Here is a 23,076-nt window from a genome sequence, read left to right on the forward strand (position 1 = left end):
GCAAGTGAAACAAAGAAAGGAGAAATCACCCTCTCAATCACCATGGTCGGCACAAACTAAATTGCCAAATTCCATGTCATCGAAGGAGACATGAGGTACAATGCCTTGTTCGGACGGCCATGGATACACTGCATGAGAGAAGTACCGTCCACTCTACACCAAATGATGAAATTCTCGACAAAGGATGGGATTAAAACCGTCTACTGGGAACAACATGCGGTAAGGGAAATGTTCGCGGTGCACATCATGGCACCAACACCAATACCTCCACCCGCGAAAGAGCCGAAGGGTAATCAAACTACACCTTCGATTAAGCCCGATTAAACAAAGTGAAGGACTGTACTGCGTCCTTATCTCGAGTAACTAGGACATATCGGTCGTTGAAACATCGCCGCATATCCCACACTAAGGTATAACCATCCTCCTTTTCATTTCATATTTCATACTAACCCTTGTGCAGACGCTCGACCGAAGCAGTCAAAGCGCTAACCCAGCTCGAAGACCTTAAGGTTTTAAAGCATTAGTTGCACTCTTTTCCTTCGATCGAGTTTTTATCCCGAAAAGGGTTTTACTAGCAAGGTTTTTAATGAGGCAACACTTATATGCTACCTAAGAAAGATCCAAAAAGTATTCAATGCTTCTTTTGCAATCGACCCCGAGCACTACGGGGCATCCCCACGAAGGTCATACATTCGGAAAAGCTAAGGAATGCCAAATGGGGTCCCAATGGGAAAATGAAGTACCGGGCCAAACGATCGAACGAGCCGTGTCCGTATCGTCGGACCCCTGACAGCGAAAACATGTACACTTATACCAAATAATTGAAGAATATCTTTTATCAAAGCATCTCACACTCCAAAAGAAGCTCGGCACCTCCGCAAAAATGACTTCTCTGCCAAAAACGTCCCGAATACTCGAGGACTGGCGTCAACAACTTAACACATGAATGACCTCCGATTCGGAACTCCAAGCTCATAAGCCCTCAATGAGGCAACATGAAAATCACGAAACATCTCCAAGACTGAAAGTGCTCCGAACATTCCGGGAGTGGCATCAAAATATCAAAAAATGCACAACCTCAAGGCCGGGATCTCCAAAATTGTAAGCCCTCAATGAGACAATACGAAATTTACAAGTAATGACTTTCGAGCCAAGGTATCCTCGATGACTCGGGGACTGTCGCAGTCGCCATTCATTAAAACAACCGAGGCCGTAAGACCCCGACCGGGAAGACTCGATCTCGTAAGACCTACATAAGGCATCAACTATATCTGTAAGACCTCAAGCAAGGCATGAACCACACTTGTACCAAGTGACAACATTTGTAAGACCTCAAGCAAGGCATGAACAATACTTGTACCAAGTATCCAAAACTGTAAAACCTCAAAGGCATGAAAAACTTGTAAGACCTTGCTAAAGGCATAAACCCGATATCAAAGTTTTGGCTATATATCGAACTTGTAAGACCCCTAAAACGGCATACCCTCGATATAGACGCTGAAACTATCTCACTCAGGACTCAAAGGCTCCGGCCGGACACAAGTGACTCCGGTCACACGGCTGTACCAGCCGAATAACGCGACTCAGGGACACCCGACCATCGCTACCAAATCACATGCCTTTAATTACTTCGAATCTACTTAGAAAAGAACCGGTTAAACAGGATACCCTCGATACAGGTAAAAGAGCTTCGACCATGTCAGCTCCTAAATATCGGCTTTGAGATACTCATCCTCCGAGCCAAAAACCTCCCGAGGTACTCGATCATCACCATATAACGACTTACAATCGAGGTTTTTTATTAATTCGTCGAAGAGTTAGGCAAACACTATTTCAAAAGTCCTTATCGAGGGAAAAATAAAACCCACATAAATGGTCGCACCGACCGAACGCATAAGAGCCATTGTTGCCAGCCTAATGAGCCTCAGGGCCAAAACAGTTAACCAAATATGCATAAGGGCAAAAGCGTAAGATCCATTATTGCCAGCCCACATACACTAAAAGACTGCATCGGCCCAAGGCATAAGAGCCATTGTCACCAGCCCACACTAAAAGGTCGCATAGACCAAAAGTGTAAGAGCCACTATTGCTAGCCTAAATTTCGGCCTCTCGAAGGTCAAATAAGCTTGAGTTGATGCCTGACTCGGGGACTGAGCCCGAAACGGTTGGCCTAAATATGCCTAAGAGCAAGGCGTAAGAGCCATTATCGCCAGCCCACACTAAAAGACCACATCGACCAAGCGCGTAAGAGCGTACGGGCCAGCCTAATGAGCCTCGGGCCACATCACGACTCTAAGGATTCCTAGCAATGCAGAAACCAGTTTGCCTGGCCAAATTCAAGATAGAAAAAGATAAGAAAGAAATAAAGCCGAAAGGTTTTCTTTCATACACATATGCGAAAAAACGCAATCTCTATCTACAAACATGCTTTGAAAATACTACATACAGATGGAAAAATCTATGCCCCCTGAGGGGATACGACATGCCGGCCTCATCTTCTCTTTCTTCAGCATCGGGCAAAAGCAACCAAGCACCACGCTCGGCCGCCTTCGCTCGTGCCAACTCTTCTGAGAGGGTGAAGCCCCTAGCACGGATTTCCTTGAGGGTCTTTCTTCGAGATTTGCAGTGAGGGTATTTTTTCAAACCTCTCTTTGAGGTCGAGGATCCTTCTCAGCTTAGCTTGAGCATCGGCAGCATCCTTTAAATAGATCATCATCTCCTGATCAGCCTTAGTTCGACTCATTGCATCTTCAGCCCGGACATCAACAATCTCATCCCTGACCTTCAAAAGCTCGGATTCGAGCTTCGCAATCATTTCTATCTAAACCGAAGCATTATCACGAGCTAAGCAAAGTTGAGCTTCAAAAGCAGGAACTTAAGCTAGAGCGTCCTTCCCCTCTAAAGCCTGAGCCTCCGCCCGAGCTTTTAGCTCATCATGCTCACGCCCGGCCCGTCCAACTTCATCCCGAAGGCGCTCCAGGGCCTTCGCCTTTTTCTGCAACTGAAACAAATCAAGTGTTATCTTCGAAAACTAGAAGGCGGAATGCACGCTCACCCGGAATAGAAAATTACCTGCTCCTTCAAGTAGCTCTCATAATTCAAGCTCTGACCCATCTCATACCACAGGTATACCAACTCGACCTCCTTTTCATCACAAAAGATCCTAAGGGATCTCTCCTCATCTAGAGCTTTCCGCAGCCTGGCTTCATGACGAAGCAGACCAGACTTAAGCTTGTCGAAGGCCTGCAAAATAAAAGCCAATGAGGAAGGGAAGGAACAAATCTTGAAAGGACTGTGAGAAAACTCACCACAAAGTGAAGATGTCGGGCTTCCGCAAAAGGCCGAGCCACACCTGCTAATCCAGTTCCTTCAGGCCTGAAAGAGTCGACTCTGGTTGAAGCATGGCCGCTAGGTGTATGCGATCCCGGGTTTCTAGTATCTCCCAAAGTACTATCGATGAAAAACGAAGGCGACAACAATGGAGTAACCCTCTTTCCAGAACCAGGAGCCGCGTACATGGCAGGCTCGGACGATGCTTTTGCTCCGAAGCCCCGATCCCGTTTTGCCTTGCTTTGAGCGTCATCGCCCTAAAAATGCATCTCTCGCTTATTGTTGTCTTTCTTAGCCCGGGGCCTAGCAACGTTTCCTCCTCTCCAGAGGAGCGCGACATAGCCTCGAAAGGCTCTCTGATGCCTACAATGGCAAGCTTAATACGCATAAATGGAAAACGCCCCTCCAAACGAAGGAAGGGAGGAGAGAGTATAACGCAGTACTCACCATGATGTTTTGCTTCCCATCTGCCCCGGGACAAAGCTTGCCACTTGCGCTCATCACAGGTTTAGTGGGTCGCCAACTTTCGGACCCAATCCGGCAAATCAGGAACGTCACCCGATGCCCACAAAACCGCTGAAGAAAAAGAAAGGAGGGCACGGTTACGAAACCAGTTCTCGTCGTAGGCAAAACTGAGAAGGCACGGAAAGCACCACTTACATATGTCATTCTATTCCTTAGGGAATGGCATAAGCTCCACGGGGATAATGTCAGCAGTTTGCACTCGGACAAAGCGACTTATCCACCCCCGGTCTCCATCTTCCTCATCATCAACAATGAACGGTGTGGTCGATCGGCATCGCAAGGTTAGCAGACCTCGATGATGAAAGGGCCGGTACAACCTAATAAGATGACTGAGCATAAATTCAAGACCCGCTTTCCTCGCGAAAAATCTCATCATCAACACTATTCGCCAAAATGACGAGTGGATCTGCGCCAAGGTAACCCGGTACTTCAAACAGAAGTCGAGCACAACCTTATCAAGGGGACCCAATATGAAAGGATATGTGTACACATTCAGGAATCAATCGGCACGATCCGTGATGCCCTCACCCGGGGATAATATCTATAGCGCTACTTTCTCCCCCCATCTACAGTCTCTCCTTAATAACTCAAGGTGCTCCTCTCCTATCGAAGAAATAATCTCCAAGGTAAACTCCCGTTGATCCTGAGCATCGGGAGCGGAACTCTCCCATCTCTACCGGACAGACCCCGATGTAGCAATCATGGCTATGGCAAGACTAGAAAACTGAAGCAAGAACCTGTGCAAATACTTTAGCGCTAAGGTAATAAAGGGCTCAACACCGAAATAGAAGAATAACTATCTAAAGTAGTCGGATCTCCAAAGAAGTGGAAGCGACCCTATATATGGAAAGAAACGACAATGACCCGCTTGCCTAAAAAGCCAACGACATCATCGCCAATCCCGAGGTGGTATCCAAACTTGAGGATCTCCATCAAACAAAAGTTAGGCTTTAAAAGGCCAACGACATTATCGTCAATCTCGAGGTGTTATCCGACCTTGAGGATCTCCATAAAAAAGAAGTTAGGCTTTAAGAAGCCAATGACGTCATCGCCAGCCCTAAGGTGGTACCCGACCTCGAGGATCACCATCTAAAAGAAGTTAGGCCCCAGGGAGCCATTGGCATCATCACAAATCTTGAGATGGTACCTGATCTCGAGGACCTCCTTCGAAAAATAAGTTAGGCTCCAAGAAGCCTTTAACAACATTGCAAGGCGATACCCGATTTCGAAGGCTCCTCTCAAGAGGAAGAATAAGCGCTTCAAGCTCCGTCCATAAGGTTTCGACGTCAAGATATCATCTAAAATCGGGCAGTCCCTCATCCGGGACCTATTTACAACTCCTTAAGGTTACATACATTAAGTTCAAGACAAGTTTCCAAATGCTCCGAGTCAACCCTCACTCGGGGACTGCACTCGAAGGTCTAAAGGCTAAGTCTCAATTTAGGGGTTCGAAGTGCTACTTCCATTCGACTCAAAGTAAGGATCCCGACGACTCGAGTTTATCGGATCAATCCAGGTTTGGACCGAGGAACGACAAATGATTCCACGGGAAGCCATTTTTATCAATCAAAAGTCAGAAAGAATACTCGCTTCTGGGTTCGATATAGGTACTAACCGACAAAGTCGTGCATTCAGAATCTCTGTAAACATAAATGAAAGTGAGTATAGCAAGAATTAAAGAAAAAATTGAAGAAACATCTTTGTATTCATAAACATTCAATTACAAAAGCCCACTAGGGGTCCTTACACAGAAACAAAGAAGCGAAAGGGTACACATGTAGTAAAAGCATAGAACCTAGTCTACTCTCGAAGGTTCATCTCCGACCGCCACCTCCTCTAGGTTCCCATCTCGATCTCACGGAATAATATCTCCGAGGGAGAAGATGAAAAAGAGGAAGGTGATGCAGAAGAGGCAGAAAAAAGAGACAGCCCCCCGAAGCCAAAAGTTGAAGATTCGGTGGGTATCAACCCTACTTGCACGGCTTCTCCGAGTCCTCGTTCCGAGACATCGTGTCGTGCAAGTTTAGCGGCCGTTTGTGCCATTTTATCCCTTGGGAAAAAACCCGAGGGATGAAGTGCCACACCAGGCCAGGGTAGGAGAGTGAGCAGTGGTGTATAGTCTGAACACTCTCCCAAGCAGCGCTGTAGAGTCCAAATGTCCTTCTAAATCGAAAGAAGTCGGCCCCCCTGTATCATCACCTCGAGCCAATAACAACAGCAGTAGCAGTCGTAACAACAACAACAACAACGACAAGAGAAGGCCATCACACAGCCGATAAAAATGCTTCCATGCCATCTTAAAGCCATGAACCCCAAACGTGGTGGTTAACAATGGAGGAAAATAGTGAGGAGAAAAGGATGGATAGATGTTAAAAGGCACTTGGGTAAGAAGATAGCATCGGAAGGCCCCCATTTATAATGGAGATAGTATGGCCAACAATGCCATCAATACCTTTGAAAGACGAATCAACAGGCGCAATTAATGCATTATTGAAAACTAAATCGACGGCGGTACTGTCGCTTTGGAGAATCGGAATCGACAGTGCATTGAATGAAGCCAAAAAGACAAGTCCATTAGACATCTCGGCTATCGCGAAGGCTGACGTCATGAATTGACGTCATCAATATGACGCCATCATAGGAAGCCCGAAGAATCGGATGTCAAGGTCATTTCTTATCGCTCCTCTCCAAGAAACGCGGGGACTATCTGTATACGGTGAAATCAGAGAGGCCAATTTCTCGTCGTTAAGGCATCTCGGAAGATCACCTCGAAGTTTCAAAACCAGGGACCGATTACCCTCCCTCGAGGGTCGTCGATACTCGGACTCAGGATAGCAACGACCTCGGTAATGGTAGAAATGGGAAGCTCCCTAGGCGTATGGCTAGGACTGACTAAGCCTAGTAGGCTACTCTATGACCCGAATCAGGGTGCCATCTAGTTGTCACATCTCCGTATCTTTGTAATTAATGCTTTTTGTACTATGTTGGGATTCCCCTCCTATACAAAGGGGACCCTTGTAATTTTGTACAACCATGTTTCTTCAATTGCTCTACACGAAATATACAAGAACATTGTACTTACTCTCTAATATATTCTCTTGATATTATTGCTTTCATTTATTATCTTCATATTTGTTCATCATTTATTGCTTATCATTGGCCATAAAGAGCCTCCGTTAATTTTATTATAACTGTTAGTCATGTTTCAACTGCCTTTGGTAGCTCGTAGTCGAGCTCCATGATCGACCTCGAAGCCCCTAATCGACAAGCTCGAGGCCCCGATAATTGGCCTAAGGTTTGATTATTGCCCATCCTTAACTCTCATTTCGTTTCTAAGTCTCACATACACAGCATCAACTGCCTAACAACCAACATAAAAATAGATCACGTATTTTTAGAGTCCCATAAATAAATTTAATTATTATTACCATTTTTACAGTAAATAGTTTGGCGCCTACCGTGGGGCAAAAAAAATAGTGATTATTTTCTTGCTGATTTTGCTACACAACGCAAGTTATCTTTCACGCTTTTTCTTGTCCAAGATCTTCGATTTCAGGTCAAAATGTCTAACTCGGTGAATGGAGGTGAAAACAACAATCTCGAGGACCACGGAGAAAATGGTGTGGATGTTCCAGGTATTGGTGTGCCACCACAAAACCCTGGGAACGCACCAGAACCAACCCCCATGGACGCGGTCTCACACGACGCCCAACGGGTCGATATAAGCTCGCATACCGACAGGAGCGTGCATCAGGGAGATCCACAAGAAGATCAGAAAACCCCGACCAGGGAAGAGCGTGAGGTTAGCCTTCATGTTATTTTTGAAATGTTGCAGGCACAACAACTAGCTATTGCTCAGCTGCAAAGTCACCAGAAAACCTCCAGCACGATAGCACCGGGGACAGCTCCCCCATCCAAACAGGCATCGGGAAGATCAAGCAATAATGGGTCGATGTCCGATCCCGTCATTATAAAAATGCTCGAGGACCTCACCAAAAGGATCGAATCGGGTGAGAAAATGATAGAAAACAACGACAAAAAGGTTGAAACCTACAACTCCAGGGTCGACCAAATTCCGGGCGCACCCCAAGTCCTGAAAGGTATGGATTCAAAGAAGTTCATACAAAGGCCGCTCCCAGAGGAAGTGGACCCAAAACCCATTCCAAAGAAGTTCAGAATGCAAGAACTCCCAAAGTACAATAGGACCTCAGACTCCAATGAGCATGTTACTGCTTACACTTGCGCAGTAAAGGGCAACGACATATAAGACGACGAGATCAAGTCCGTCCTATAAAAGAAGTTCGGGGAAACACTCTCGAAGGGGGCCATGATGTGGTATCACAACCTAGCTCCTAACTCCATAGACTCATTTGCCATGCTAGCAGACTCTTTCATAAAAGAACATGCCAGTGCCATCAAAGTAGCAATGAGGAAATCCGACGTCTTCAAAATCAATTAAAGGGAGAACAAGATGCTGCGAGAATTTGTATCTCGCTTTCAAACGGAATGAATAGAACTACCACCGGTCTCTGACGACTGGGCGGTGCATGCCTTCACTCAATGTCTGAATGAGCGAAGCATGGTGGCTTCGAGACAGCTAAAAGAGAATATGGTCGAATATCCCGTCGTAACCTGGACGGATGTCCACAACCAATATAAGTCGAAAATCAGGGTCGAAGATGACCAGATGGGAGCCCTCTCGGGCTCAGTATACCCAAGCAGGCTCTTGACGAAGGAGCCAAATCCAAACAAAGAAAGATATCAGCCATACACCGAAGACAGAAGGAACGCCCTGAAGCGCAACCCACCTCACAACGATCGAAGGATAGATCGAGGCCAGAATCCTCGGGCACTCATCAACAGAGCTGGGTTCGATAGGAACGCGGGGCCAGTAGAGGCACCTCGCTTATCAGAGTACAACTTCAACGTAGATGTGTCAGACATTGAGTTCGCCATCGGTAAAATCAGAGATGCCAGGTGGCCCAGGCCTATACAGTCGGATCCTTCACAAAGGAATCATAACTTGGTGTGTGAATTTCACAACATGCATGGCCACAGGACCGAGGATTGCCACCAACTCCGAGAAGATATAGCCAGACTTCTTAACAAAGGTCACCTCCGGGAATTCCTCATCGACCGAGCTAAAAATCAATTCCGAGAAAGAGAGGCGGCCAAGAAGAATGAAACAAATGAGACACAACATGTCATCCACATGATCTTGGGTGACATCGATGCCCCGCAGGAACCCGTGATGAGAAGGACAAAAATATCCATCACCAGAGAAAAGCGAACCCGGGGGTATATACCCAAGGATGCCCTCACATTCAGCGAAGAGGACACCAAGACCTTGTCTCAACCTCACAATGACGCACTGGTAATTTCTTTCCTTGTAAATTCTTTTCAAATAAAATATGTACTCGTGGATCCAAGTAGCTCGACCAACGTTATCAGGTCGAGGGTGATAGAGCAATTTAGACTTCTTGACCAAATCGTGGATGCCACTCGAGTCCTCAATGGATTCAACATGGCAAGTGAAACAACGAAAGGAGAAATCACCATCCCAGTCACCGTGGCCGGCACAACCCAAAATGCCAAATTCCATGTCATCGAATGAGACATGAGGTACAATGCCTTGTTCGGACGGCCGTGGATACACTGCATGAGAGCAGTACCGTCCACTCTACACCAAATGATGAAATTCCCAACAAAGGATGGGATTAAAACCATCTACGGGGAACATCATGCGGCAAGGGAAATGTTCACAGTGCACGATGTGGCACCAACACCAATACCTCCACCCGCAAAAGATTCGAAGGGTAATCAAACTACACCTTCGATTAAGCCCGCTTAAACAAAGTAAAGGACTGTACCACATCCTCATCTCGAGTAGCTATGACATATCGGTCCTCGAAACATCGCCGGCACATCGTACACTAAGGTATAACCATCCCCCTTTTCATTTCATATTTCATACTAACCCTTATGCAAGCGCCCGACTAAAGCAGTCAAAGCAGTAACCCTGGTCGAAGACCTTAAGGTTTTTAAAGAATCCATTGCACTCTTTTCCTTCGATCGAGTTTTTACCCCGAAAAGGGTATTACCGGCAAGGTTTTTAATGAGGCAACACTTATATGCTACCTAAGAAAGATCCAACAAGTATTGAAGGCTTCTTTTGCAATCGAACCTGAACACTGCGGGGCATCCCCCGGAAGGTCATACACTCAAAAAAGCTAAGGAATGCCAAATGGGGTCCCAATAGAAAAACGATGTACTGGGCCAAACGGTCGAACGAGCCGTGTCCGTATAGCCAGACCCCCGACAGCGAAAACATGTACACTTATACCAAATAATTGAAGAATATATTTTATCAAAGCATCTCACACTCCAAAAGAAGCTCGGCACCTCCGCAAAAACGACTTCTCCTCCGAAAACATCCCGAACACTCGGGGACTGGCGTCAACAACTCAACACATAAACGACCTCCGGTTCGGGACTCCAAGCTCATTAAGGCAATGTGAAAATCACGAAATGTCTCCAAGGCCGAAAGTGCCCCGACAACTCGGGGACTGGCATCAAAATCTCAAAAAATGCACGACCTCAGGGTCGGGATCTCCAAAATTGTAAGCCCTCGATGTGGCAATACAAAATTCACAAGTAATGGCTTCCGAGCCAAGGTATCCTCGATGACTCGGGGACTGTCGCCAATCGCCATTCATTAAAAAACACGAGGCCGTAAGACCCCGAGCGGGCAGACTCGGTCTCGTAAGACCTACATAAGGCAGCAACTATATCTGTAAGACCTCAAGCAAGGCATGAACCACACTTGTACCAAGTGACAACATTTGTAAGACCTCAAGCAAGGCATGAACAATACTTGTACCAAGTATCCAAAACTGTAAAACCTTAAAGGCATGAAAAACTTGTAAGACCTTGCTAAAGGCATAAACCCGATCTCAAAGTTTTGGCTATATATCGAACTTGTAAGACCCTTAAAAAGACATACCCTCGATATAGACGCCGAAACTATCTCACTCGGGACTCAAAGGCTCTGGTCACAAGGCTGTACCAGTCGAACTAACGCGACTTGGGGACGCCCGACCATCGCTACAAAATCGCAGGGCTTAAATTACTTCGAATCTACTTCAAAAAGAACCGGTTAAGCAGGCTACCCTCGATACAGGCAAAAGAGTTTCGACCATGTCAGCTCTTAAACATCGACTTCGAGATACTCAGCCTTCGAGCCAAAACCTCCCGAGGTGCTCGATCATCGCCATATAACGACTCACAATCGAGGTTTTTTATTAAGCCGTCGAAGAGTCAGGCAAATACTATTTCAAAAATCCTTATCGAGGGAAAAATAAAGCAAAACATAAATGGTCGCACCGACCGAACGCGTAAGAGCCATTGTCGCCAGCCTAATGAGCCTCAGGGCCACACACATAAAAGGTCGTATCGACCAAAAACGTAAGAGTCACTATCGTCAGCCTGAAATCTAAAAACTTGAGGGTCAAATGAGCTCGAGTCGTAAATCATTAAATTGGAACCGAGCCACACGATATTTAATGACAAATTAACGAATGATAGAATGAAGAGAAACTTTATTTGATAATAACCAAAATTAACAAATACATAAGTACAATATCCAGAGACCATATTCAGTACATTATATGATGATTCATTTTAAAATACAAAAGGGCCACGAATAGAATCACTGGATGAAGAAACCAACGAGGGAGAAAAGCATAGAAGTTGCGATCAAAGCACCAGAAATAGGCAAAGAAAAACCAGCTCCAGCATCGGGCGATGGCGCCGGTGGCATTCCAACTTCCTGTGCTGAGGCTGCAATGGCAGCGACCATGACAACGAGCACAAATGCCTTGACAATGTTAACTTGCGCCATTTCTATAAAATTGAAGAAAGAATAAGTACTCAAATTGCTTTCAGGAGTTGATATTGAGTGCTAAAAGGCAATTTGAGCACTTGGATTGAAGTGGTGAAGTTTAGAATAAGAAGTCTTTGATATATATAGGTAATGAATGAGAAGTGAGTTTTGAAGAAGACCAACTCAAATGCCGTGTAAATTGACCTGGTTAGATTACGGGGACCAAAAAAGATCATTGTTCTATATAAGATTTAGTGCTAATAATAATTTTGACCAGCTCATGTTCGGCGCCTGTAAGAATCTTCCACATGGTGTGATGCAGGAATGGTTGGCCTATCCATGTTATGGTTGGTAATGTCAACATTCAAATATTGGTTAAGTACATAATATTTAGGCCATGAACCAAAAACATATACTGCAGTTCTCAAATATATAATTATACCATTATATATTGGATCTTTGGCCTGATGGTACGCTGGTACCTGTGTTTAGCTTTGGGGAATTACATGAATTTTGTTTATTTGTGGTAGAAAGTAATTAATGCTAACAGAGGAGTTGAAGGAGTCAATTACAAATATTCTGTGGATGGATAACCCAAAATTAGCACTGTTTTACACAGTGAATAGTGTAGTCTATTTTTATTAATTTACGGATATAGCGAATTGAGGTAACAGGGGAAGGCAGCAAGAAGAACCAGGAACAATAGTCTCAGGAAAAAAGGGGGGGGGGGGGGCTACAATTCAGGTCATAACAACAAGAATGAGTCAGCTGAGGCTTGCTCACTTGTTAAAAGCACCTCTATTCACGACGGTTAGGTCCTGGGTTCGAGTCACGCTAGAGGAAAAATGTGGAAACACTATAGATCCTCCTAAATTGGGAAGGATGTAAAAAAATAATAATTAAAAAAAAATAACAACAAGAATGAGAACATCAATAATGTGAACAGTGACGAGCAGACAAGTGATGAAAATAGAACTAAAACGCAGGAAAGAGTGCAAAGTATCAAGGGCAGAACAATCAAAAAAGTCAAGGTTGGGAGACAAAAGAAAGTTCCTAAAAAGAAATTTATGGTGACCATTAAACATGTCAAGAATTCAGCTACTACCAAAAATAAGGGACATATAAAAATAGCTATGAATGAGCAGCAAGAGAACAACATACACCCAGGTAAATGATAGCAAAGGTGATGATCAGATACAAAATTGTGATGAAGGAAGCACCAATGTTAGAAAAAATGCAAGCCTAGATATGACTGAAGAAGTTGTGCAAGAATCGAGCAATATTGATGGCACCAGAAAAGACAAAGTTCCTGACTGACAGGAGTATATCAATGAATCAACTATTGTTCCTTCAAACATTAAGAACCTGTCAGGAATTAACCTGGTAGTGGACTTAATTTCTGAAGAACAGGAGGATCACATGGAAGCTGCTCTACTTAGGAGAGAAACACAATAACAAATTGAAATTACTTCCCCAACAAAGTCACTGTTGTGATTCTTGAGGATCAACTACAATCTAAAAATGACAAAGAGGATGGTGATGAGTTCTCACATGTGATCAAGAGAAGAAATCAACACAAAAAGAAAGGAAAGAAGACAAAAAGCAAAGCCAACACATCTCCTCAAGGAGGTAGTTCAAACTGATCTTTCCCTCCCCCATTCTAGCACGACACAAAATTCACTATATGTCGTGATGGCACCCAACGTCGCGTTAGACAAGCCAGTGGTGAACTGTTAGTTTAACTCTTCCTTTCATTATTTTCTGTATTGGGAAAAATTACATTGATATAAGGATGACGTGTCGAGATACGTAGACTGGTCAAATAGTCAAAGAATTACAATTAATCAAGAGGCACGAGCAACAATAGAAACGAGCAAGGACAAAGGAAGAGACACGGGTGACCGTACCTGTTTAAGTCATTTATATCCAAGAATCAAAAGGAATGGATCTGACCATAGTAAAGAGCGCATATACAGAATTTGACAGGCATTAAATACTGGATACGTTAAGGAATTTCTATTGATTATAATGATTATGTAACGTAGCATTCAATGTCTTTAATTATTCATAATAGCCTCATTATGATTTGGGGAAAACGTATAGCTTTAAGATACCTATAAAAGGGAGGTATCTGATCAATTGTAGGGACAAGAGATACCATCGGAATATACTTTGATTTACTTATTTTTCTCTTGATTACATTCTAATTACTTCAAATTACTTTCCTTTGCATATTCTTTTGATTATCAGTAACCCATGTTCTTCTAAATTCTAACTTTGACTGAAATTCTATTTTTTGGTTAAACATTTTCAAAATCGTGAATTCTGTTATTGTTATTTTATTACAATAATAATAACACAACATCTGTCTGGAATATTAATGACACAGGATAAAATAAATAGTACAACGGAGATTGTGCGGGTTGTGAGACGTAGCCTGGAATTTGCAGCTCAACATAAAGTCTCCTTAGCAGTTGCACCTACGCACCGAGGTGATCACCAAATAAACATGCCAGGCCATGCACATTTAGTGCAGAGGTGCAACAAGAGTACGTAAATCAACGCGTACCCAGTAAGTATCTACCTTAACCCTGGAGAAATAGTGACGAAAGGTCAACATCGACACTTACTAGAAGTCAAATAAAATAATTTGATAACTTTTAAGCAGATGTGAAGCACAATAGCAATAATTGGATAAAACGTAACCAACATATTCTTTTAAAAGTTCTTTTATCAATATAACCTTCGCAATCTCGTATCCTATCTCAACAGCTCGGAAAATGTCAAGTGTCAATATCAAATTAATAATGAATTATTAAATGTCGGGCATCAGTGGAAAGAAAATCTGGTAAATATTCGGACTGCCGGCGATATAACGCACGATTATGCGGATGTCGTTTGGCCCGATCCAGAATAATGTGTACATTACCGAGGGTCGAGCGGCATGAACCATAGATGCATCTATTATACTGCCGAGGCATTTGGCCTACTCCACAATAAAGGAAGGAACTTATCGCATTATGAGACAAGTGCTTACAATACAATACATGGGTATAAAGTGAATGTAACCTTTACCGTTTCTCAAATAACTTGCCAAACAACTCAAGGTGATAAGGCTCGGCCAAATATATATACATATATTTCTAAATCAGTTTAAACTTATAAATTTGATTAATTGAACCAGCAGAATAAGTTCAAATAATTCAAATATTACGTGATAAAGTCCTAAGTCTACCCGGACATAAACATGATTTAACTACATGTGGACTCTCGTCACCTCATGCTTACGTAACACCGACAACTAGTAGCACATAACAATCACATCACCTAGGGGTAGATTTCCCCCTCACAAGGTTAGACAAGAGACTTACCTTGCTCTGTAGTTCTATAACCGGCTCCAACACCGCTATAACACCTCAAACCAAATGGCCATCGATCCGAACTAGTCAAACAATCATGAAAATCAATAAAAATATATCCCAACATCATAATTAATTAATTTATAACATTTCCCAACTCCGATCGAAAAGTCCATTGTGATGACCTTTTTGATTTACAAGTAAATTCTGTGTTCTGAGGCCTTAAAAGCATCTTTTTATCTTATCTCGATTTGCGTGCGCGGTCCGAGCGTATATCCGGAACGCATTTATGTGAAAATTTGATAAAAATGCTAATTTGGCCTTTAAAATTAAATTTAAGTTGACTTTGGTCAATATTTTGGGTAAACGAACCCGGACCCGTGATTTGACGGTCCTGTAAGGTCCGTAGAAAAATATGGGACTTGGGCATATGCCCGAAATTGAATTCCGAGGTCCCTAGCCCGAGAAATAAATTTTTGAAGAAAATTGTTTAACTGAAATTTTAAGAGTTTTTGGAAATTTAAATGTATTTGAAATTGATGGTATCATGTCCATATCTTTGTTCCGGAGCCCGATATAGGTCTTATATGGTATTTAGGTTGAGCCTGTAAAATTTTGTAAGAAACGGACTTGATATGACGTGAATCGGATCCTCGGTTGTTAAAATTTGAACTTAAGAGTTCTTGAGATTCTTCTTTGATTTTGATGCTAAATTCATTGTTAAAGGTGTTAATTTGGCGATTTGATCACACGAGTAAGTCCATATGATATTTTTCAGTTAGTATGCATGTTTTTTTGGAGCACCGAGGGCTCGGGTGAGTTTCGGATAGGTTTCGGAAGGTTTTTACACTTAGAAAAGTTGCAGGTTTTACTGCTTCAGGTGCACAGACATTTTATGCATCGCGATCATGTAGTAAATCTCGCGATCGCAAAAGGGAAATTGGGACTGGGGTGGATATGTTCTTCGCAAACGCGAAGCCACAGTCGCGAATGCGGAACACTGGGGGGTTGCTAATCGCGAATGATACCGGTGTCACGCTAACGCGTAGTGTAAAAGTGGAAGTGGCCTGGGGACTTGTCATTTCTTCTACGCGAACACATAATGTTGTCCGTGAACGCGAAGGTCGGGGAGGTTTACCTTCGCGAATGCATAGGGGAACTCGCGATCACATAAGTCCACTTCTGGCTGCTCTTCGCGATCGCGTCAGTGTTCTCGCGAACGCGATGAACACTGTCGCCCAGCACTTAAAATAGTAGCAAAGTCGGGATTTATCCCACATTTTCATATTTTCAAAACTAGAGAGTATTGAGGTGATTTTCAAGGAACAAGTTCTTCCCCAAAGCATTGGTATATGATTTTTAACCTTTTTCTTTCGATTTCCTATTGCATTTCATCAATCTTCATCAAAAAACCTAGGGTTTTTATGGTAGAAATTGGGAATTTGAGTAGAGTTAGGGTTTTTTGAATAATTGAAATTTAGACCTCGTTTTGGGGTCGGATTTCGAAACTAATTGCATATTTGGGCTCGTGGGTGAATGGGTGATCGAGTCTTGACCAAGCGGGCCCGGGGTCGATTTTTGACTTTTGGGGAAGAATGATAGAAAACCTATAATTTAGTATTGGGGTTGAAATCTTTAGCATTTATTGATGTTGTTAAACTAATTTGGGCTAGATACGAGTAAATTGGAGGCGAATTCTAAAGGAAAAGTTGTGTTTGAGGCTTGAGTTGGCCGTGGAAGTTCGAGGTAAGTGTTTGGTCTAACCTTAGCTTGAAGGAATAGGTATTGTGCTTTATTTGCTATGTGCTAGTGTAGTGTACGACGTATAGGTGCGGTGACGAGTACCTATACGTCGTTGTCAAGCATGCCCGTGAGTCTTAAATTGTAATCGTTGTGTTTCTTAATAAGTACTACAAATGCCTAGATTGTTGATTCTCCATGTTGGGAAAGAATTATGATTATATTCGTGGTATTTGTTTATTGTTGAGCGTTTGCTTCAGTTGAGGTTTCATTTGGGAAGTTAATTGTTGGTACAAGTTTGGTTATAGCTGATTCCCTTGCCGGGACGTATTTAATTCTTACTGTTGGTTCCCTTCCGAGATGTGTCTATTCTTGTTGTTGATTCCCTTGCTGGGATATTGTTGTTTCCTTATTGTTCCCTTGTCGGGATTCTTTTGTGATTGGTGTTGATTTATACATTAGGATCGGGTTGCACGCCGCAACAAGGAGTAATAAGGGAGGACAGGAAGGGTCGGGTTGCACGCCGCAACAATGATATATGATTTGAATCAGGTTGCACGCCGCAATATTATTCTATGAATGGGATCGGATTGCACGCGGAACAATGTTATATGACTTGGATCGGATTGCGCGCCACAACAATAAAGAATAAAAGTGGACATTGATTCGTTATTGTTTTCCTTATTCTTACTGATGCGAGATTTGAGATGTTCTTTATGTTTTTCTCCTGAGATTCTGTTGGTACCTGATATTCCCCGCAGCATGTTCCCCTTCTCATCTTTAACTGCTAGTTTTCATTATTATTGCTTGTCGTATATGCTTTAACTACATAGGTTTATTTCATAGTCTTGTCCTAGCCTCGTCACTACTTTGTCAAGGTTAGGCTCGACACTTACCAGCACATGAGGTCGGTTGTGCTGATACTAAACTCTGCATTGTGTGCAAATCCCGGTGCTGGATGATGACTATAAAATATTCATATATTATATACTTAAAAATAAATTATTTTAAATAATATATATATAATATGTCAATTATCTGTATTTTCTAATAGTATTTTACAGAAAATAAAAATATCTTGATAAAGCAAATAAAGGAATAAAAAGATATCACGACGCATCATGGCAAAAGAACCACGAGGCATCATGGCACCTTATGATATTTGATTTCTATATAAAGGATGTCATATTTGTGTTGAAAGGGGGAGGAGATGATACGTGCCTAATTAGCAAACTTTTCTCTAGCTTTGGTCTTTACTTCTCTCTTTATCTATTTCATTTATCTTGTAGTCTTTGAATTTTCTAAGAGTGTTGATAGTATTTTAAGAATTTCTTTCTTTGTCAGATTTAAATACTTCATAATTGAGTAATCTCTTTTGTTGGGATAGTTGATGAAGCTCGATAGCGTTATAATATTAATCTCAATTTTACTACCTGCTTGACCTGAAACTTTCTAATTATATTTATATATTGTGCTGGAATATTAGTTTTAATTAATTATTATTACTTCTATCTATTTATTCTCCAAAGTTAGTTGTATGTCAATTTTGTAATTCTCACGAAGCAAAATTAATATATGATAACTATTGGGTAAAATAATAGAGTGAGAGTAATTCTTTTTAAGCTATTATTCCAAGTCTGTAATCTTGCTTACTTCCATTCTAATTCTCACGGAGGAGTTGTAGTTGGCAAGATTATTGATTTTTAGTAAAAATTAATCGCAAGAGGCTTTTGCTATCTTTTAGCACAATTCCGGCAAGAAAATTATTTTAGTTTAATCGTCACGAGTCATATATCAATTGATTTACATAACCTCGCGGAGTGTTATTAATTGATTATTTCTTAGTGAGAAAAATATAATTGTAATAGCAATAAATAGTTATTCCTAAGAGAAATAAATGTAGAAGCTAAGATTTTATTATTATCACGCTATCGAGTGAATTCAGTGATTCCCAACTCTTTTTAAACATAAATCTTCCGAAAGTTATTTTGTTTCAACTTAAGCAATTTAAATTTTCAACAAACAAAACTTAATCAATCTGATTCTCTCAAATAGTAGTAAGAATATTATAAGTTTGTAGCTAGAATCTCCAATCTCTGTGGGACGATATCATAAACTATACTAGAATTTGACAAAGTACGAGTAGCAAAATCTTATACGCATTGGCCTCGTCAAATTTTTGGCGCCGTTGCCGGGGATTGGCACAAGTCTATTTCAGACTAAATATTCTGTTACTAATTTGAGAACTTACTACTCTACTTCAGACTAAATATTCTGTTACTAATTTGGGAACTTACTATTAGTATTATTATCTTTGCTATCAATATTTACTAAATATTACTACTATTACTTTTACTATTACAAGTACTAACATCTTATACAAGTGTTATTATCATTTATCCTTCTTATCATCATTATAGCATAGTAGTCACTATTATTAATACTAGTACTACTTGTAACTATATTCTATATTAGTATTATATTATTATTATCCATCGTTAGTTACTGTTACTACTAACTGATTTCGTTACCATTTTTTTTCATAACATCTATTGCTAATTAGTACTAATATAATTACTATTATCATATACTACTACTACTACTACTACTACTATTAATAATAATAATAATAATAATAATAATAATAATAATAATAATAATAATAACAACAACAACAACAACAAAAACAACATTATCATACTAATATTTTTATTTGATTGGTTATTATTTTTGTCATCTTTGTAATCTTTGTTGTCCTTGTTATTCATCACTTTCTTTTAATTATTTTCTTCTAAGTACTACTACTACTACCACTTTAGGAGTTAAGTTCAGTTTGTTTTTTTTTAGAATTTTGAGTAGTTTATGACCCGCTCTTCTATAAAAGAGTTGGTCAATTACGATCCTGAAATTGAAAGATCTCTTCGATTGCGCAGGAAAGGACAAACATTATCTTCCCAAAGCATAGCTTGTTAAGGTATGGAGAATCAGGAAGTAGAAAATATCAACCCAAGCGAAGTACCACCACCAGTCCAAATAGAAGATCAATTTGATGAAGTGGCGCCAAGGCCAGCAAACAAAATCCTAAGGGATTATGCTAGACCTGACCGCTTCAACTATGAATCTAGTGTCAGAAAACCTCCAGTGACAGCCAACAACTTTGAAATCAGGACTGGCCTAATTCAAACAATTCAACAGTCTTGCATCTTCACTGGAGACGCAAGTGAAGATCCACATAGCCATTTAATTGACTTTTTGGAACTTGTTGAAACAACTAAGTATAATGGAGTACCTCCTGAAGCTATCAAGTTAAGGCTATTTCCTTTCTCTTTAAAAGGACATGCCAAGACTTGGTTGCGAAGTTTGCCACAAGGTTCCATACCACATGGGATCAAATGACTCAGAAATTTTTAAACAAATATTTTTCCCCGGCTAAAACCATAAAGTTAAGACAATACATATCTAATTTCTTGCAAACTAACACAGAGTCAGTTTATCAAGCTTGGAAAAGGTTAAAATCAATGTTAAGAAAATGTCCACACCACGATATTCCTGAACATATGCAATTGTATATTTTTATCACGGGCTAAAACCCTCTTCTAGATATGTGATAGATGTAGCTGCTGGAGGTTCAATAATGGGAAAAACAACATAGGAAGCATTGCAATTGTTGTATGAAATTTCTGAGAATGTCATCCAATGGCCATATGAGCATATAATTATCAAGAAGGCCGCTACAGTATATCAGGTTGATGCTTTAAATACACTAACACAGCAAATTATTTCTTTGGCACAAAAGTTTGAAACTTTTCAGGTGAATACACAACAACCAAGACAATCTGAGGCTTGTGACGAGTGTGGAGGAAATCATCAGAACCATGAATGTCAAGCAACCAATCACAATGATGAACATGTCAATGTCATCGGTTACAAGCAGTATCCTTTTGGAAGTCCAATGGCACAGAAACATCTAGGATTTCAATGGAGCAATCAAATGGTGCAGAGAACTCTCAAAGCTTCCAGAAACAACAAATACAGGGTCCACCCGGATACCAGAATCCAAACCATGGTCAATCAAACTTTAGACCTTATCAACAAGCATAGCCCTATCAGCAAAGGCCTCAACAAGCTTATTCAAGTCTTGATGATCTTCTGTATAAATATATTAAGGTCACTAATGAAAAGATGGAGAGCCAAAATTCATCCTTCAGAAATCTGGAAATACAGTTGAGCCAATTGGCAGCTCTTGTTTCAGAAAAGATTCATGGTCCCTTACCAAGCAATACAGAGAAAAACTCAAAAGAGCACCTTAAGGCCATCACCTTACGGTCAGGTAAGGAGCTTGATGAACCCTATGCAGACCAGTCAGAATGATAGGTAAACAACGGTAAAAATGTTAAAATACCCTCTGAACCATCTGAAAAGAATGAAGTCAAGAAAAAAGAAGAAAATAATATTGTAAAATTGACTCCTCTCCCTGTGAATATTCCCTTTCCACCAGAAATGAAAAGAGAAAAGCTTGACAACCAATTTGCAAAATTTTTGGAGATTTTAAAACAAATTCACATCAATATTCCTTTTACTGATGCTTTGTTACAAATGCCTTCATATGCAAAATTTTTAAAGGAAATTTTGTCGAGTAAAAGAAAATTAGAAGAAGTTTCTGTGGTAATGCTTACGGAAAAATGCAGTGCTATACTTCAAAATAAGCTACCACAAAAAGTTGGTGATCCAGGCAGTTTTACAGTTCCATGCACTTTGGGAGGAGTATATTTTGAAAAAGCACTTTGTGATTCTGGAGCTTCAATAAATTTAATGCCAGTTTCTATCTTTAAAAAGCTAGATCTTGGTGAAATAAAAGACACAAGTATTTCTCTTCAGTTTGCAGATCAAAGTACTAAGAAACCTAAGGGAATAATTGAAAATGTACTCGTAAGAGTAGATAAGTTTGTTTTCCCTTTAGATTTTATAGTACTTGAAATGAAAGAATGTCCTAATGAACCAATAATTTTAGGTAGATCATTTCTTGCTACAGGAAGAGCAATTATAGATGTTCATCAAGGACAACTAATTTTAAGAGTTGATGAAGAAAGAGTCATATTTGATATGCAAAATATACTAAGATATTCAGGAGATGAAACATCATCTTCATGTTTTTCAATTGACATGATTAGTTATCTTACAGATGAATTCAAAGATGATCAATTAATTCCAAATTCAATGGAAAGATGCTTGGTCAAATCAGGCACCACACAGGACGATGATCCCACCATCAGAAGAGAAGCTGAAATATTGGACAAAGATTCAGAAGAAGAAGAGATGAAATCTGAACAAGTTCAATCAAAAATTTAACTCAAAACTCTCCGTTCTCATTTGAAATATGTTTATCTTGAGCAAGAATTATTTCCAGCAATTATTTCATCTTCTCTTACTGCAGAACAAGAAAATAGTTTGATTAAAGTATTGAAAGAACACAAAGGAGCCTTGGGGTGGACTGTAGAAGATATTAAAGGGATTAGTCCGGCTATTTGTACACACAGAATCCTCATGGAGAATAGCTACAATCCAATAGTCCAGCCGCAAAGAAAATTGAATCTAGCAATGCATGAAGTAGTAAAAAAAGAGATCGTAAAGCTGTTGGAAGCAGGTATTATATACCCCATTTCTGACAGCCCGTGGGTAAGTCCCGTTCAGGTAGTACCAAAGAAAGGAGGTATGACAGTTATAAAAAATGAAAATAATGAGCTCATACCTACCGGGACTGTTACAGGATGGAGAGTCTGTATTGATTACAGACGTCTCAATGATGTCACTAGAAAAGATCATTTTCCTTTGCCATTTATTGATCAAATGTTGAAAAGAATTGCAGGATATGGTTTTTACTGTTTTCTTGATTGCTACTCAGGATATAATCAGATACCAATCGCACCAGAAGATCAAGATAAGACAACCTTCACATACCCTCATGGAACATATGCCTATAGGAGAATCCCATTTGGTATGTGCAACGCCCCTGCTACATTTCAGCGTTGCATGTCGGCAATTTTTGCTAACATGACTGACAAATTTCTTGAAATTTTTATGGATGATTTTACACTATTTGGCAAAACATATAAGGATTGTCTTAACCCTTTGACCTTAGTTCTTAAAAGATGTGAAGAAACAAACTTAGTTCTTAATTGGGAAAAATGTCATTTTATGGTTACGGAAGGAATTGTTTTAGGACATAAAATCACTGCTAAA

General features: G+C 40.8%; 1 protein-coding gene across 1 annotated transcript; it reads left to right on the forward strand.

The window, feature by feature from the left end:
* The first annotated feature begins 21,336 nt into the window (after positions 1–21,336).
* Positions 21,337–22,185, forward strand: LOC104212287 (uncharacterized). The gene has a single exon (XM_009761506.1). The coding sequence runs from the start codon at positions 21,337–21,339 to the stop codon at positions 22,183–22,185; it is 849 nt and encodes a 282-aa protein (XP_009759808.1).
* Positions 22,186–23,076: the final 891 nt, after the last annotated feature.

Source organism: Nicotiana sylvestris, chromosome 3 (assembly GCF_000393655.2).
Source record: "Nicotiana sylvestris chromosome 3, ASM39365v2, whole genome shotgun sequence".
Lineage (NCBI taxonomy): Eukaryota > Viridiplantae > Streptophyta > Magnoliopsida > Solanales > Solanaceae > Nicotiana > Nicotiana sylvestris.

Excerpts from the sequence above, each read along its gene's own strand:
- LOC104212287 (XM_009761506.1), top strand. The coding sequence starts at position 21,337 with ATGAAAAGAGAAAAGCTTGACAACCAATTTGCAAAATTTTTGGAGATT.